Source organism: Oncorhynchus mykiss, unplaced genomic scaffold, assembly GCF_013265735.2.
Source record: "Oncorhynchus mykiss isolate Arlee unplaced genomic scaffold, USDA_OmykA_1.1 un_scaffold_120, whole genome shotgun sequence".
NCBI lineage: Eukaryota > Metazoa > Chordata > Actinopteri > Salmoniformes > Salmonidae > Oncorhynchus > Oncorhynchus mykiss.
Window position 1 is genome coordinate 1,735,442 of NW_023493661.1, and position 15,000 is coordinate 1,750,441.

Consider the following 15,000-nt stretch of genomic DNA (forward strand, 5'->3'; position numbering starts at 1 on the left):
TCTCCACCATGGTGCACTCCACATCATCATCCTGAATCACCACGTCCTTCTTCAGGATCTTTACGGCGTACAGCTCCTCTCTGTCCTTATGTTCTGCTAGCATCACCTAGAGAGAGAGAGGAGGGAGACATCTTTACAGCGTACAGCTCCTCTCTGTCCTTATGTTCTGCTAGCATCACCTAGAGAGAGAGAGGAGGGAGACATCTTTACGGCGTACAGCTCCTCTCTGTCCTTATGTTCTGCTAGCATCACCTAGAGAGAGAGAGGAGGGAGACATCTTTACGGCGTACAGCTCCTCTCTGTCCTTATGTTCTGCTAGCATCACCTAGAGAGAGAGAGGAGGGAGACATATTTACGGCGTACAGCTCCTCTCTGTCCTTATGTTCTGCTAGCATCACCTAGAGAGAGAGGAGGGAGACATCTTTACGGCGTACAGCTCCTCTCTGTCCTTATGTTCTGCTAGCATCACCTAGAGAGAGAGGAGGGAGACATCTTTACGGCGTACAGCTCCTCTCTGTCCTTATGTTCTGCTAGCATCACCTAGAGAGAGATGGAGAGGAGGGAGACATCTTTACGGCGTACAGCGCCTCTCTGTTCTTATGTTCTGCTAGCATCACCTAGAGAGAGAGAGGAGGGAGACATCTTTACGGCGTACAGCTCCTCTCTGTCCTTATGTTCTGCTAGCATCACCTAGAGAGAGAGAGGAGGGAGACATCTTTACGGCGTACAGCTCCTCTCTGTCCTTATGTTCTGCTAGCATCACCTAGAGAGAGAGGAGGGAGACATCTTTAGAGAGGGAGGAGGGAGAGGGGGAGAGAGGAGGGAGACATCTTTACGGCGTACAGCTCCTCTCTGTCCTTATGTTCTGCTAGCATCACCTAGAGAGAGAGGAGGGAGACATCTTTACGGCGTACAGCTCCTCTCTGTCCTTATGTTCTGCTAGCATCACCTAGAGAGAGAGGAGGGAGACATCTTTACAGCGTACAGCTCCTCTCTGTCCTTATGTTCTGCTAGCATCACCTAGAGAGAGAGGAGGGAGACATCTTTACGGCGTACAGCTCCTCTCTGTCCTTATGTTCTGCTAGCATCACCTAGAGAGAGATGGAGAGGAGGGAGACATCTTTACGGCGTACAGCTCCTCTCTGTCCTTATGTTCTGCTAACATCACCTAGAGAGAGAGGAGGGAGACATCTTTACGGCGTACAGCTCCTCTCTGTCCTTATGTTCTGCTAGCATCACCTAGAGAGAGAGGAGGGAGACATCTTTACGGCGTACAGCTCCTCTCTGTCCTTATGTTCTGCTAGCATCACCTAGAGAGAGAGAGGAGGGAGACATCTTTACAGCGTACAGCTCCTCTCTGTCCTTATGTTCTGCTAGCATCACCTAGAGAGAGAGAGGAGGGAGACATCTTTACGGCGTACAGCTCCTCTCTGTCCTTATGTTCTGCTAGCATCACCTAGAGAGAGAGGAGGGAGACATCTTTACAGCGTACAGCTCCTCTCTGTCCTTATGTTCTGCTAGCATCACCTAGAGAGAGAGGAGGGAGACATCTTTACAGCGTACAGCTCCTCTCTGTCCTTATGTTCTGCTAACATCACCTAGAGAGAGAGGAGGGAGACATCTTTACGGCGTACAGCTCCTCTCTGTCCTTATGTTCTGCTAGCATCACCTAGAGAGAGAGGAGGGAGACATCTTTACGGCGTACAGCTCCTCTCTGTCCTTATGTTCTGCTAGCATCACCTAGAGAGAGAGAGGAGGGAGACATCTTTACAGCGTACAGCTCCTCTCTGTCCTTATGTTCTGCTAGCATCACCTAGAGAGAGAGAGGAGGGAGACATCTTTACGGCGTACAGCTCCTCTCTGTCCTTATGTTCTGCTAGCATCACCTAGAGAGAGAGAGGAGGGAGACATCTTTACGGCGTACAGCTCCTCTCTGTCCTTATGTTCTGCTAGCATCACCTAGAGAGAGAGAGGAGGGAGACATCTTTACGGCGTACAGCTCCTCTCTGTCCTTATGTTCTGCTAGCATCACCTAGAGAGAGAGGAGGGAGACATCTTTACGGCGTACAGCTCCTCTCTGTCCTTATGTTCTGCTAGCATCACCTAGAGAGAGAGGAGGGAGACATCTTTACGGCGTACAGCTCCTCTCTGTCCTTATGTTCTGCTAGCATCACCTAGAGAGAGATGGAGAGGAGGGAGACATCTTTACGGCGTACAGCGCCTCTCTGTTCTTATGTTCTGCTAGCATCACCTAGAGAGAGAGAGGAGGGAGACATCTTTACGGCGTACAGCTCCTCTCTGTCCTTATGTTCTGCTAGCATCACCTAGAGAGAGAGAGGAGGGAGACATCTTTACGGCGTACAGCTCCTCTCTGTCCTTATGTTCTGCTAGCATCACCTAGAGAGAGAGGAGGGAGACATCTTTAGAGAGGGAGGAGGGAGAGGGGGAGAGAGGAGGGAGACATCTTTACGGCGTACAGCTCCTCTCTGTCCTTATGTTCTGCTAGCATCACCTAGAGAGAGAGGAGGGAGACATCTTTACGGCGTACAGCTCCTCTCTGTCCTTATGTTCTGCTAGCATCACCTAGAGAGAGAGGAGGGAGACATCTTTACAGCGTACAGCTCCTCTCTGTCCTTATGTTCTGCTAGCATCACCTAGAGAGAGAGGAGGGAGACATCTTTACGGCGTACAGCTCCTCTCTGTCCTTATGTTCTGCTAGCATCACCTAGAGAGAGATGGAGAGGAGGGAGACATCTTTACGGCGTACAGCTCCTCTCTGTCCTTATGTTCTGCTAACATCACCTAGAGAGAGAGGAGGGAGACATCTTTACGGCGTACAGCGCCTGTCTGTCCTTATGTTCTGCTAGCATCACCTAGAGAGAGAGAGGAGGGAGACATCTTTACGGCGTACAGCTCCTCTCTGTCCTTATGTTCTGCTAGCATCACCTAGAGAGAGAGGAGGGAGACATCTTTACAGCGTACAGCTCCTCTCTGTCCTTATGTTCTGCTAACATCACCTAGAGAGAGAGGAGGGAGACATCTTTACGGCGTACAGCTCCTCTCTGTCCTTATGTTCTGCTAGCATCACCTAGAGAGAGAGGAGGGAGACATCTTTACGGCGTACAGCTCCTCTCTGTCCTTATGTTCTGCTAGCATCACCTAGAGAGAGAGAGAGAGGAGGGAGACATCTTTACGGCGTACAGCGCCTCTCTGTCCTTATGTTCTGCTAGCATCACCTAGAGAGAGAGGAGGGAGACATCTTTACAGCGTACAGCTCCTCTCTGTCCTTATGTTCTGCTAGCATCACCTAGAGAGAGAGAGGAGGGAGACATCTTTACGGCGTACAGCACCTCTCTGTCCTTGTGTTCTGCTAGCATCACCCAGAGAGAGAGGAGGGAGACATCTTTACGGCGTACAGCTCCTCTCTGTCCTTATGTTCTGCTAGCATCACCTAGAGAGAGAGGAGGGAGACATCTTTACGGCGTACAGCTCCTCTCTGTCCTTATGTTCTGCTAGCATCACCTAGAGAGAGAGGAGGGAGACATCTTTACGGCGTACAGCTCCTCTCTGTCCTTATGTTCTGCTAGCATCACCTAGAGAGAGAGGAGGGAGACATCTTTACGGCGTACAGCTCCTCTCTGTCCTTATGTTCTGCTAGCATCACCTAGAGAGAGAGGAGGGAGACATCTTTACAGCGTACAGCGCCTCTCTGTCCTTATGTTCTGCTAGCATCACCTAGAGAGAGAGGAGGGAGACATCTTTACGGCGTACAGCTCCTCTCTGTCCTTATGTTCTGCTAGCATCACCTAGAGAGAGAGAGGAGGGAGACATCTTTACGGCGTACAGCTCCTCTCTGTCCTTATGTTCTGCTAGCATCACCTAGAGAGAGAGGAGGGAGACATCTTTACGGCGTACAGCTCCTCTCTGTCCTTATGTTCAGCTAGCATCACCTAGAGAGAGAGGAGGGAGACATCTTTACAGCGTACAGCTCCTCTCTGTCCTTATGTTCTGCTAGCATCACCTAGAGAGAGAGGAGGGAGACATCTTTACGGCGTACAGCTCCTCTCTGTCCTTATGTTCTGCTAGCATCACCTAGAGAGAGAGGAGGGAGACATCTTTACAGCGTACAGCTCCTCTCTGTCCTTATGTTCTGCTAGCATCACCTAGAGAGAGAGAGGAGGGAGACATCTTTACGGCGTACAGCTCCTCTCTGTCCTTATGTTCTGCTAGCATCACCTAGAGAGAGAGAGAGGAGGGAGACATCTTTACGGCGTACAGCTCCTCTCTGTCCTTATGTTCTGCTAGCATCACCTAGAGAGAGAGAGGAGGGAGACATCTTTACGGCGTACAGTGCCTCTCTGTCCTTATGTTCTGCTAGCATCACCTAGAGAGAGAGAGGAGGGAGACATCTTTACGGCGTACAGCTCCTCTCTGTCCTTATGTTCTGCTAGCATCACCTAGAGAGAGAGAGGAGGGAGACATCTTTACGGCGTACAGCTCCTCTCTGTCCTTATGTTCTGCTAGCATCACCTAGAGAGAGAGAGGAGGGAGACATCTTTACGGCGTACAGCTCCTCTCTGTCCTTATGTTCTGCTAGCATCACCTAGAGAGAGAGAGGAGGGAGACATCTTTACGGCGTACAGCTCCTCTCTGTCCTTATGTTCTGCTAGCATCACCTAGAGAGAGAGAGGAGGGAGACATCTTTACGGCGTACAGCTCCTCTCTGTCCTTATGTTCTGCTAGCATCACCTAGAGAGAGAGAGGAGGGAGACATCTTTACGGCGTACAGCTCCTCTCTGTCCTTATGTTCTGCTAGCATCACCTAGAGAGAGAGGAGGGAGACATCTTTACGGCGTACAGCTCCTCTCTGTCCTTATGTTCTGCTAGCATCACCTTGAGAGAGAGAGGAGGGAGACATCTTTACGGCGTACAGCTCCTCTCTGTCCTTATGTTCTGCTAGCATCACCTAGAGAGAGAGGAGGGAGACATCTTTACGGCGTACAGCTCCTCTCTGTCCTTATGTTCTGCTAGCATCACCTAGAGAGAGAGGAGGGAGACATCTTTACGGCGTACAGCTCCTCTCTGTCCTTATGTTCTGCAAGCATCACCTAGAGAGAGAGAGGAGGGAGACATCTTTACGGCGTACAGCTCCTCTCTGTCCTTATGTTCTGCTAGCATCACCTAGAGAGAGAGAGGAGGAAGACATCTTTACGGCGTACAGCTCCTCTCTGTCCTTATGTTCTGCTAGCATCACCTAGAGAGAGAGGAGGGAGACATCTTTACGGCGTACAGCTCCTCTCTGTCCTTATGTTCTGCTAGCATCACCTAGAGAGAGAGGAGGGAGACATCTTTACGGCGTACAGCTCCTCTCTGTCCTTATGTTCTGCTAGCATCACCTAGAGAGAGAGGAGGGAGACATCTTTACGGCGTACAGCTCCTCTCTGTCCTTATGTTCTGCTAGCATCACCTAGAGAGAGAGGAGGGAGACATCTTTACGGCGTACAGCTCCTCTCTGTCCTTATGTTCTGCTAGCATCACCTAGAGAGAGAGAGAGGAGGGAGACATCTTTACGGCGTACAGCTCCTCTCTGTCCTTATGTTCTGCTAGCATCACCTAGAGAGAGAGAGGAGGGAGACATCTTTACGGCGTACAGCTCCTCACTGTCCTTATGTTCTGCTAGCATCACCTAGAGAGAGAGGAGGGAGACATCTTTACGGCGTACAGCTCCTCTCTGTCCTTATGTTCTGCTAGCATCACCTAGAGAGAGAGGAGGGAGACATCTTTACGGCGTACAGCTCCTCTCTGTCCTTTTGTTCTGCTAGCATCACCTAGAGAGAGAGAGGAGGGAGACATCTTTACGGCGTACAGCTCCTCACTGTCCTTATGTTCTGCTAGCATCACCTAGAGAGAGAGGAGGGAGACATCTTTACGGCGTACAGCTCCTCTCTGTCCTTATGTTCTGCTAGCATCACCTAGAGAGAGAGGAGGGAGACATCTTTACGGCGTACAGCTCCTCTCTGTCCTTATGTTCTGCTAGCATCACCTAGAGAGAGAGGAGGGAGACATCTTTACGGCGTACAGCGCCTCTCTGTCCTTATTTTCTGCTAGCATCACCTAGAGAGAGAGGAGGGAGACATCTTTACGGCGTACAGCTCCTCTCTGTCCTTATGTTCTGCTAGCATCACCTAGAGAGAGAGGAGGGAGACATCTTTACGGCGTACAGCGCCTCTCTGTCCTTATGTTCTGCTAGCATCACCTAGAGAGAGAGGAGGGAGACATCTTTAGAGAGGGAGAGGGAGAGGGGGAGAGAGGAGGGAGACATCTTTACGGCGTACAGCTCCTCTCTGTCCTTATGTTCTGCTAGCATCACCTAGAGAGAGAGGAGGGAGACATCTTTACGGCGTACAGCACCTCTCTGTCCTTATGTTCTGCTAGCATCACCTAGAGAGAGAGGAGGGAGACATCTTTACGGCGTACAGCGCCTCTCTGTCCTTATGTTCTGCTAGCATCACCTAGAGAGAGAGGAGGGAGACATCTTTAGAGAGGGAGGAGGGAGAGGGGGAGAGAGGAGGGAGACATCTTTACGGCGTACAGCGCCTCTCTGTCCTTATGTTCTGCTAGCATCACCTAGAGAGAGAGAGGAGGGAGACATCTTTACGGCGTACAGCTCCTCTCTGTCCTTATGTTCTGCTAGCATCACCTAGAGAGAGATGGAGAGGAGGGAGACATCTTTACGGCGTACAGCTCCTCTCTGTCCTTATGTTCTGCTAGCATCACCTAGAGAGAGAGGAGGTAGACATCTTTAGAGAGGGAGGAGGGAGAGGGGGAGAGAGGAGGGAGACATCTTTACGGCGTACAGCGCCTCTCTGTCCTTATGTTCTGCTAGCATCACCTAGAGAGAGAGGAGGGAGACATCTTTAGAGAGGGAGGAGGGAGAGGGGGAGAGAAGAGGGAGACATCTTTACGGCGTACAGCGCGTCTCTGTCCTTATGTTCTGCTAGCTTCACCTAGAGAGAGAGGAGGGAGACATCTTTACGGCGTACAGCGCCTCTCTGTCCTTATGTTCTGCTAGCATCACCTAGAGAGAGAGGAGGTAGACATCTTTAGAGAGGGAGGAGGGAGACATCTTTACGGCGTACAGCTCCTCTCTGTCCTTATGTTCTGCTAGCATCACCTAGAGAGAGAGGAGGGAGACATCTTTATGGCGAACAGCTCCTCTCTGTCCTTATGTTCTGCTAGCATCACCTAGAGAGAGAGAGGAGGGAGACATCTTTAGAGAGGGAGGAGGGAGAGGGGCAGAGAGGAGGGAGACATCTTTACGGCGTACAGCTCCTCTCTGTCCTTGTGTTCTGCTAGCATCACCTAGAGAGAGAGAGAGGAGGGAGACATCTTTACGGCGTACAGCTCCTCTCTGTCCTTATGTTCTGCTAGCATCACCTAGAGAGAGAGGAGGGAGACATCTTTACGGCGTACAGCTCCTCTCTGTCCTTATGTTCTGCTAGCATCACCTAGAGAGAGAGAGAGGAGGGAGACATCTTTACGGCGTACAGCTCCTCTCTGTCCTTATGTTCTGCTAGCATCACCTAGAGAGAGATGGAGAGGAGGGAGACATCTTTACGGCGTACAGCTCCTCTCTGTCCTTATGTTCTGCTAGCATCACCTAGAGAGAGAGAGGAGGGAGACATCTTTACGGCGTACAGCTCCTCTCTGTCCTTATGTTCTGCTAGCATCACCTAGAGAGAGAGAGGAGGGAGACATCTTTACGGCGTACAGCTCCTCTCTGTCCTTATGTTCTGCTAGCATCACCTAGAGAGAGAGGAGGGAGACATCTTTACGGCGTACAGCTCCTCTCTGTCCTTATGTTCAGCTAGCATCACCTAGAGAGAGAGGAGGGAGACATCTTTACGGCGTACAGCTCCTCTCTGTCCTTATGTTCTGCTAGCATCACCTAGAGAGAGAGGAGGGAGACATCTTTACGGCGTACAGCTCCTCTCTGTCCTTATGTTCTGCTAGCATCACCTAGAGAGAGAGGAGGGAGACATCTTTACGGCGTACAGCTCCTCTCTGTCCTTATGTTCTGCTAGCATCACCTAGAGAGGGAGGAGGTAGACATCTTTAGAGAGGGAGGAGGGAGAGGGGGAGAGAGGAGGGAGAGAAAGAGGGAGAGGGGGATAAGGGGAGCGAGAGAAGGGGAGGGAGGGGAAGAGAGGAGGTAGAGGGGGAGGGAGGAGGGGTGAGGGAGAGGGAGAGAGAGAGGGGGAGAGAGAGTGGGAGGGGGAGAAGGGGAGGGAAGGGGAGAGAGAGAGGAGGGGGAGGGAGGAGGGGGAGAGGGAGGAGGGAGGAAGGGGAGAGGGAGAGGGGGAGAGAGAGGAGGGAGGAGGGGGAGAGGGAGAGGGGGAGAGAGAGGAGGGAGGAGGGGCAGAGGGGGAGAAGGGGAGGGAGAGGGCTAGGGGGAGAGAGAAGAGGGAGAGGGAGAGGAGGGGAGGGAGAGGGGAAGGGAGAGAGAGATTGGCAGCAGTCAAGCAATTCAGAAACATATTCTCTATAATCAAGAAATCTGGGGAAACATCTGTTCACAATCACACCTCTAGGACAAACACACACACACACAGGGATGGAAGATTCACACTGATCGTCATCGGGTTCTGTTTCCGTGGCGATGGACCGAGGCCAAGAACACATCGTGGCCATGACAACTCAGCCACGGAACTGTGTGGTTCTGCTCAGACTTTCCCCTCCAAGGTCAGACACAAACCTCTTGGAACCGAGAAGGACCCTGGAGGAAACCTTATATTTCACTGTGTGTGTGTGTGTGTGTGTGTGTGTGTGTCCATAAGGTGACAGTGTAACTATGTAAATGCAGAGAGGACACCATCTGTTCCAAGACCTCCTCTATCACACTCTATTCATGCCTTTCTCTCTCTCCATCCCTGTCTCTCTCCCCATACCTTTCTCTCTCCATCCCCTTCTCTCTCCTCTCTCTCCATCCCTTTCTCTCTCCTCTCTCTCCATCCCTTTCTCTCTCCTCTCTCTCCATCCCTTTCTCTCTCCTCTCTCTCCATCCCTTTCTCTCTCCTCTCTCTCTCTCTCTCCATCCTTTTCCCTCTCTCCTCTCTCTCTCTCCATCCCTTTCCCTCTCTCCTTTCTCTCTCTCCATCACTTTCTCTCCATCCCTCTCTCTCCTCTCTCTCCATCCCTTTCCCTCTCTTTTCTCTCCATCCCTTTCTCTCTCTTCTCTCTCTCATCCCTTTCTCTCTCTTCTCTCTCTCCATCCCTTTCTCTCTCTTCTCTCTCCATCCCTTTCTCTCTCTTCTCTCTCCCCATTCCTTTCTCTCTCTTCTCTCTCTCCATCCCTTTCTCTCTCTTCTCTCTCTCCATCCCTTTCTCTCTCTTCTCTCTCTCCATCCCTTTCTCTCTCTTCTCTCTCTCCATCCCTTTCCCTCTTCTCTCTCTCCATCCCTTTCTGTCTCTTCTCTCTCTCCATCCCTTTCTCTCTCTTCTCTCTCTCCATCCCTTTCTCTCTCTTCTCTCTCTCCATCCCTTTCTCTCTCTTCTCTCTCTCCATCCCTTTCTCTCTCTTCTCTCTCTCCATCCCTTTCTCTCTCTTCTCTCTCTCCATCCCTTTCTCTCTCTTCTCTCTCTCCATCCCTTTTTCTCTCTTCTCTCTCGCCATCCCTTTCTCTCTCTTCTCTCTCCATCCCTTTCTCTCTCTTCTCTCTCCATCCCTTTCCCTCTCTCCATCCCTTTCTCTCTCTTCTATCTCTCCATCCCTTTCTCTCTCTTCTCTCTCCATCCCTTTCTCTCTCTTCTCTCTCTCCATCCCTTTCTATATGGGAAAAGCTATAAGCATGCCATAGGGAGTTCATAACAGCTTTATAAAGCTATGATGTCATAGAGGAGTTCATAACAGATTTAGAAAGCTATAAGCATGTCATAGGGAGTTCATAACAGTTTTAGAAAGCTATAAGCATGCCATAGGGAGTTCATAACATATTTATAAAGCTATAAGCATGTCATAGGGAGTTCATAACAGTTTTAGAAAGCTATAAGCATGCCATAGGGAGTTCATAACAGCTTTATAAAGCTATAAGCATGCCATAGGGAGTTCATAACAGCTTTAGAAAGCTATAAGCATGTCATAGGGAGTTCATGACATATTTATAAAGCTATAAGCATGTCATAGGGAGTTCATAACAGTTTTAGAAAGCTATAAGCATGTCATAGGGAGTTCATAACAGCTTTTAGAGTCTATAAGCATGCCATAGGGAGTTCATAACAGCTTTAGAAAGCTATAAGCATGTCATAGGGAGTTCATAACAGCTTTTAGAGTCTATAAGCATGCCATATGGAGTTCATAACAGCTTTTAGAGTCTATAAGCATGTCATAACAGCTTTTAGAGTCTATAAGCATGTCATAACAGCTTTAGAGTCTATAAGCATGTCATAACAGCTTTAGAGTCTATAAGCATGTCATAACAGCTTTAGAGTCTATAAGCATGTCATAACAGCTTTAGAGTCTATAAGCATGTCATAACAGCTTTAGAGTCTATAAGCATGTCATAACAGCTTTAGAGTCTATAAGCATGTCATAACAGCTTTTAGAGTCTATAAGCATGCCATAGGGCGTTCATAACAGCTTTTAGAGTCTATAAGCATGCCATAGGGAGTTCATAACAGCTTTTAGAGTCTATAAGCATGTCATAACAGCTTTTAGAGTCTATAAGCATGTCATAACAGCTTTAGAGTCTATAAGCATGTCATAACAGCTTTAGAGTCTATAAGCATGTCATAACAGCTTTAGAGTCTATAAGCATGTCATAACAGCTTTAGAGTCTATAAGCATGTCATAACAGCTTTAGAGTCTATAAGCATGTCATAACAGCTTTAGAGTCTATAAGCATGTCATAACAGCTTTAGAGTCTATAAGCATGTCATAACAGCTTTAGAGTCTATAAGCATGTCATAACAGCTTTAGAGTCTATAAGCATGTCATAACAGCTTTAGAGTCTATAAGCATGTCATAGGGAGTTCATAACAGCTTTAGAAAGCTATAAGCATGCCATAGGGAGTTCATAACAGCTTTAGAAAGCTATAAGCATGTCATAGGGAGTTCATAACAGCTTTTAGAGTCTATAAGCATGCCATAGGGAGTTTCTTGGGGTAACTACACATCAACATTGAAACTAAGAAAGGTGTCTCTGTGTGTGTCTCTGTGTGTGTGTGTCTCTGTGTGTGTGTGTGTGTTCCCAACTGCAGTAATGACCAGGTCTGTAGTATCCATATCTCTCTGAATGCCTGTTGCCATGGGAACAGCTGGCAGCAGAACAGAACAGAGCTAGACTCTACTTCTTAGACAATGCTGTCCTCCTGTCTCTCTTCCTCATCTCTCTCTCAAAACCTCTTCCTCTTCCTCATCCCTGTCTCTCTACCTCTTCCTCATCTTTCTCTCTATATCCCTCCCTTTCTCCCTGTCTCTCTTCCTCATCTCTCTCTCTATATCCCTCCCTTTCTCCCTGTCTCTCTTCCTCATCTCTCTCTCTATATCCCTCCCTTTCTCCCTGTCTCTCTTCCTCATCTCTCTCTCTCTCTCTCTCTCTATCCCTCCCCTTCTCTCTGTTTCTCTACCTCTTCCTCATCTTCCTCATCCCTGTCTCTCTTCCTCATCTCTCTCTCAAAACCTCTTCCTCTTCCTCTTCCTCATCCCTGTCTCTCTACCTCTTCCTCATCTCTCTCTCTATATCCCTCCCTTTCTCCCTGTCTCTCTTCCTCATCTCTCTCTCTCTCTATCCCTCCCCTTCTCTCTGTTTCTCTACCTCTTCCTCATCTTCCTCATCCCTGTCTCTCTTCCTCATCTTTCTTCCTGTCTCTCTACCTCTTCCTCATCCCTGTCTCTCTTCCTCATCCCTGTCTCTCTCTATCTCTCGCTCGCTCCCTCCCTCCTTCTCCCTCTCTCTCTAAGGAATATCAGTGTCCATGTCAGAGAGATTACCTGCTTTCCAATTCTCATTCAGACACAAGCACACGCACGCACGCGCGCACGCACACACACACACACACACACACACACACACACACACACACACACAGGATGAGAGGGAGAGGATGAGAGGGAGAGGATGAGAGGGAGAGGATGAGCAGGAAATGATGAGAAGGAAAGGATGAGAGGAAGAGGATGAGAGGGAGAGGATGAGAGGGAGAGGATGAGAGGTAAAGGATGAGAGGGAAAGGATGAGAGGAAGAGGATGAGAGGGAAAGGATGAGAGGAAGAGGATGAGAGGAAGAGGATGAGAAGGAAAGGATGAGAAGGAAAGGATGAGAAGGAAAGGATGAGAGGAAGAGGATGAGAGGGAAAGGATGAGAGGAAGAGGATGAGAGGAAGAGGATGAGAGGGAGAGGATGAGAGGGAGAGGATGAGAGAAAGAGGATGAGAGGGAGAGGATGAGAGGGAGAGGATGAGAGGGAGAGGATGAGAGGGAAAGGATGAGAGGGAGAGGATGAGAGGGAAGTTGTAGTAGCACTCCTTCTTGTACCTTGCCGAAGCTACCCTTGCCCAACACGATCAGGAAGTTAAAGTCCGACAGCTTCATGCGGTCTCTGTTCCCGTTGGAGTCGAACTTGGAGGCCGAGCCTTCTGTGTTCTTGGTGCTCGGACCAATCTTAGCCCTCTGTACCAGGGAACAGGAAGTGACATTATTAATGACGTCATCAGAGCGGGACAGGACACGGAGGTATCCACAGTGTCCAAAAAAAGACAGTTCAATAACGAGAGGGAGAGAGAGAAAGAGAGAGAGAGACAGAGAGAGAGACAGAGAGAGACACAGAGAGAGACAGAGAGAGAGAGAGAGAGAGAGACAGAGAGAGAAAGAGAGAGACAGAGAAAGAGATAGAGAGAAAGACAGAGAGAGAGACAGAGAGATAGAGAGAGAGAGACAGAGAGAGAGAGACAGAAAGAGAGAGAGAGACAGAGAGAGAGAGACAGAGAGAGAGAGAGAGAGAGAGAGACAGAGAGAGACAGAGAGAGAGAGAGATATGTTACATGCCTTGTCTGTCTGTCTGTCTCTCTCTCTCTCTCTACTTTTCTCTCTCTCCCTCTCTCCTCCAGATTTCACACTACTCTCCTCAGATAGCTTGGCCCTAGAGGTAGTTTGTGTGTGTGTTGTGTGTGTGTGTGTGTGTGTGTGTGTGTGTGATATCTTGCCCCTAGAGACAGCGTCTCTGTGAGTGTCTGTAGAAACGGCTTCACTGTGACCTTGAATACTGACGAGACAAAAGTAGAGAGAGAGACAGAGAGAGGGGAGAGGAGGATGGGGTGGTGTTGGGAGAGAGAGAGACAGAGAGAGGGGAGAGAGGGGAGAGGAGGAGGGGGAGAGATAGAGAGAGAGGGGAGAGGAGGAGGGGGTGGTGTTGGGAGAGAGAGAGACAGAGAGAGGGGGTGGTGTTGGGAGAGAGAGAGACAGAGAGAGGGGAGAGGAGGACGGGGTGGTGTTGGGAGAGAGAGAGACAGAGAGAGGGGAGAGGAGGACGGGGTGGTGTTGGGAGAGAGAGAGACAGAGAGAGGGGAGAGAGGGGAGAGGAGGAGGGGGAGAGATAGAGAGAGAGGGGAGAGGAGGACGGGGTGGTGTTGGGAGAGAGAGAGACAGAGAGAGGGGAGAGAGGGGAGAGGAGGAGGGGGAGAGATAGAGAGAGAGGGGAGAGGAGGACGGGGTGGTGTTGGGAGAGAGAGAGACAGAGAGAGGGGAGAGGAGGAGGGGGAGAGATAGAGAGAGAGGGGAGAGGAGGAGGGGGAGAGATAGAGAGAGGGGAGAGGAGGACGGGGTGGTGTTGGGAGAGAGAGAGACAGAGAGAGGGGAGAGGAGGACGGGGTGGTGTTGGGAGAGAGAGAGACAGAGAGAGGGGAGAGGAGGAGGGGGAGAGATAGAGAGAGGGGAGAGGAGGAGGGGGTGGTGTTGGGAGAGAGAGAGACAGAGAGAGGGGAGAGAGGGGAGAGGGGGAGGGGAGAGATAGAGAGAAAGGGGAGAGGAGGAGGGGGAGAGATAGAGAGAGGGGAGAGGAGGAGGGGGAGAGATAGAGAGAGAGGGGAGAGGAGGACGGGGTGGTGTTGGGAGAGAGAGAGACAGAGAGAGGGGAGAGGAGGAGGGGGAGAGATAGAGCGAGGGGAGAGGAGGAGGGGGAGAGATAGAGAGAGAGGGGAGAGGAGGAGGGGGAGAGATAGAGAGAGAGGGGAGAGGAGGAGGGGAGAGATAGAGAGAGAGGGGAGAGGAGGAGGGGGAGAGATAGAGAGAGAGGGGAGAGGAGGAGGGGAGAGAGATAGAGAGAGGGGAGAGGAGGAGGGGGAGAGATAGAGAGAGAGGGGAGAGGAGGACGGGGTGGTGTTGGGAGAGAGAGAGAGACAGAGAGAGGGGAGAGGAGGAGGGGGAGAGATAGAGAGAGGGGAGAGGAGGAGGGGAAGAGATAGAGAGAGAGGGGAGAGGAGGACGGGGTGGTGTTGGGAGAGAGAGAGACAGAGAGGGGAGAGGAGGAGGGGGAGAGATAGAGAGAGAGGGGAGAGGAGGACGGGGGGTGTTGGGAGAGAGAGAGACAGAGAGAGGGGAGAGGAGGACGGGGTGGTGTTGGGAGAGAGAGAGACAGAGAGAGGGGAGAGGGAGAGATAGAGAGAGAGGGGAGAGGAGGAGGGGGAGAGATAGAGAGAGGGGAGAGGAGGACGGGGTGGTGTTGGGAGAGAGAGAGACAGAGAGAGGGGAGAGGGAGAGATAGAGAGAGAGGGGAGAGGAGGACGGGGTGGTGTTGGGAGAGAGAGAGAGAGAGGGGAGAGGAGGACGGGGTGGTGTTGGGAGAGAGAGAGACAGAGAGAGGGGAGAGGAGGAGGTGGTGGAGAGGAGAGGAGAGGAGAGCGGGATGGAGGAGAAGAGGAGGAGAGAGACAGAGTGGTGCTATCTACCCTGCCAAATGTGTTAATGAGTGAGGCTTACCAAGAGAGCTGGCTGACCACACATACACACA

General features: G+C 50.6%; 1 protein-coding gene across 1 annotated transcript in view; it reads right to left on the bottom strand.

Moving 5' to 3' along the window:
• LOC118947071 (protein kinase C beta type-like) overlaps positions 1-15,000 on the bottom strand; it is a 90,746-nt gene that overhangs the window by 7,340 nt on the left and 68,406 nt on the right. Inside the window, exons 9-10 of the mRNA XM_036972144.1 lie at positions 12,531-12,665; positions 1-106 (exon numbers count right to left, since the gene is read on the bottom strand). The exon at positions 1-106 is cut by the window's left edge and continues 68 nt beyond it. Coding sequence (XP_036828039.1) covers positions 1-106; positions 12,531-12,665 — 241 coding nt within the window. The remainder of the gene's footprint in view (positions 107-12,530; positions 12,666-15,000) is intronic.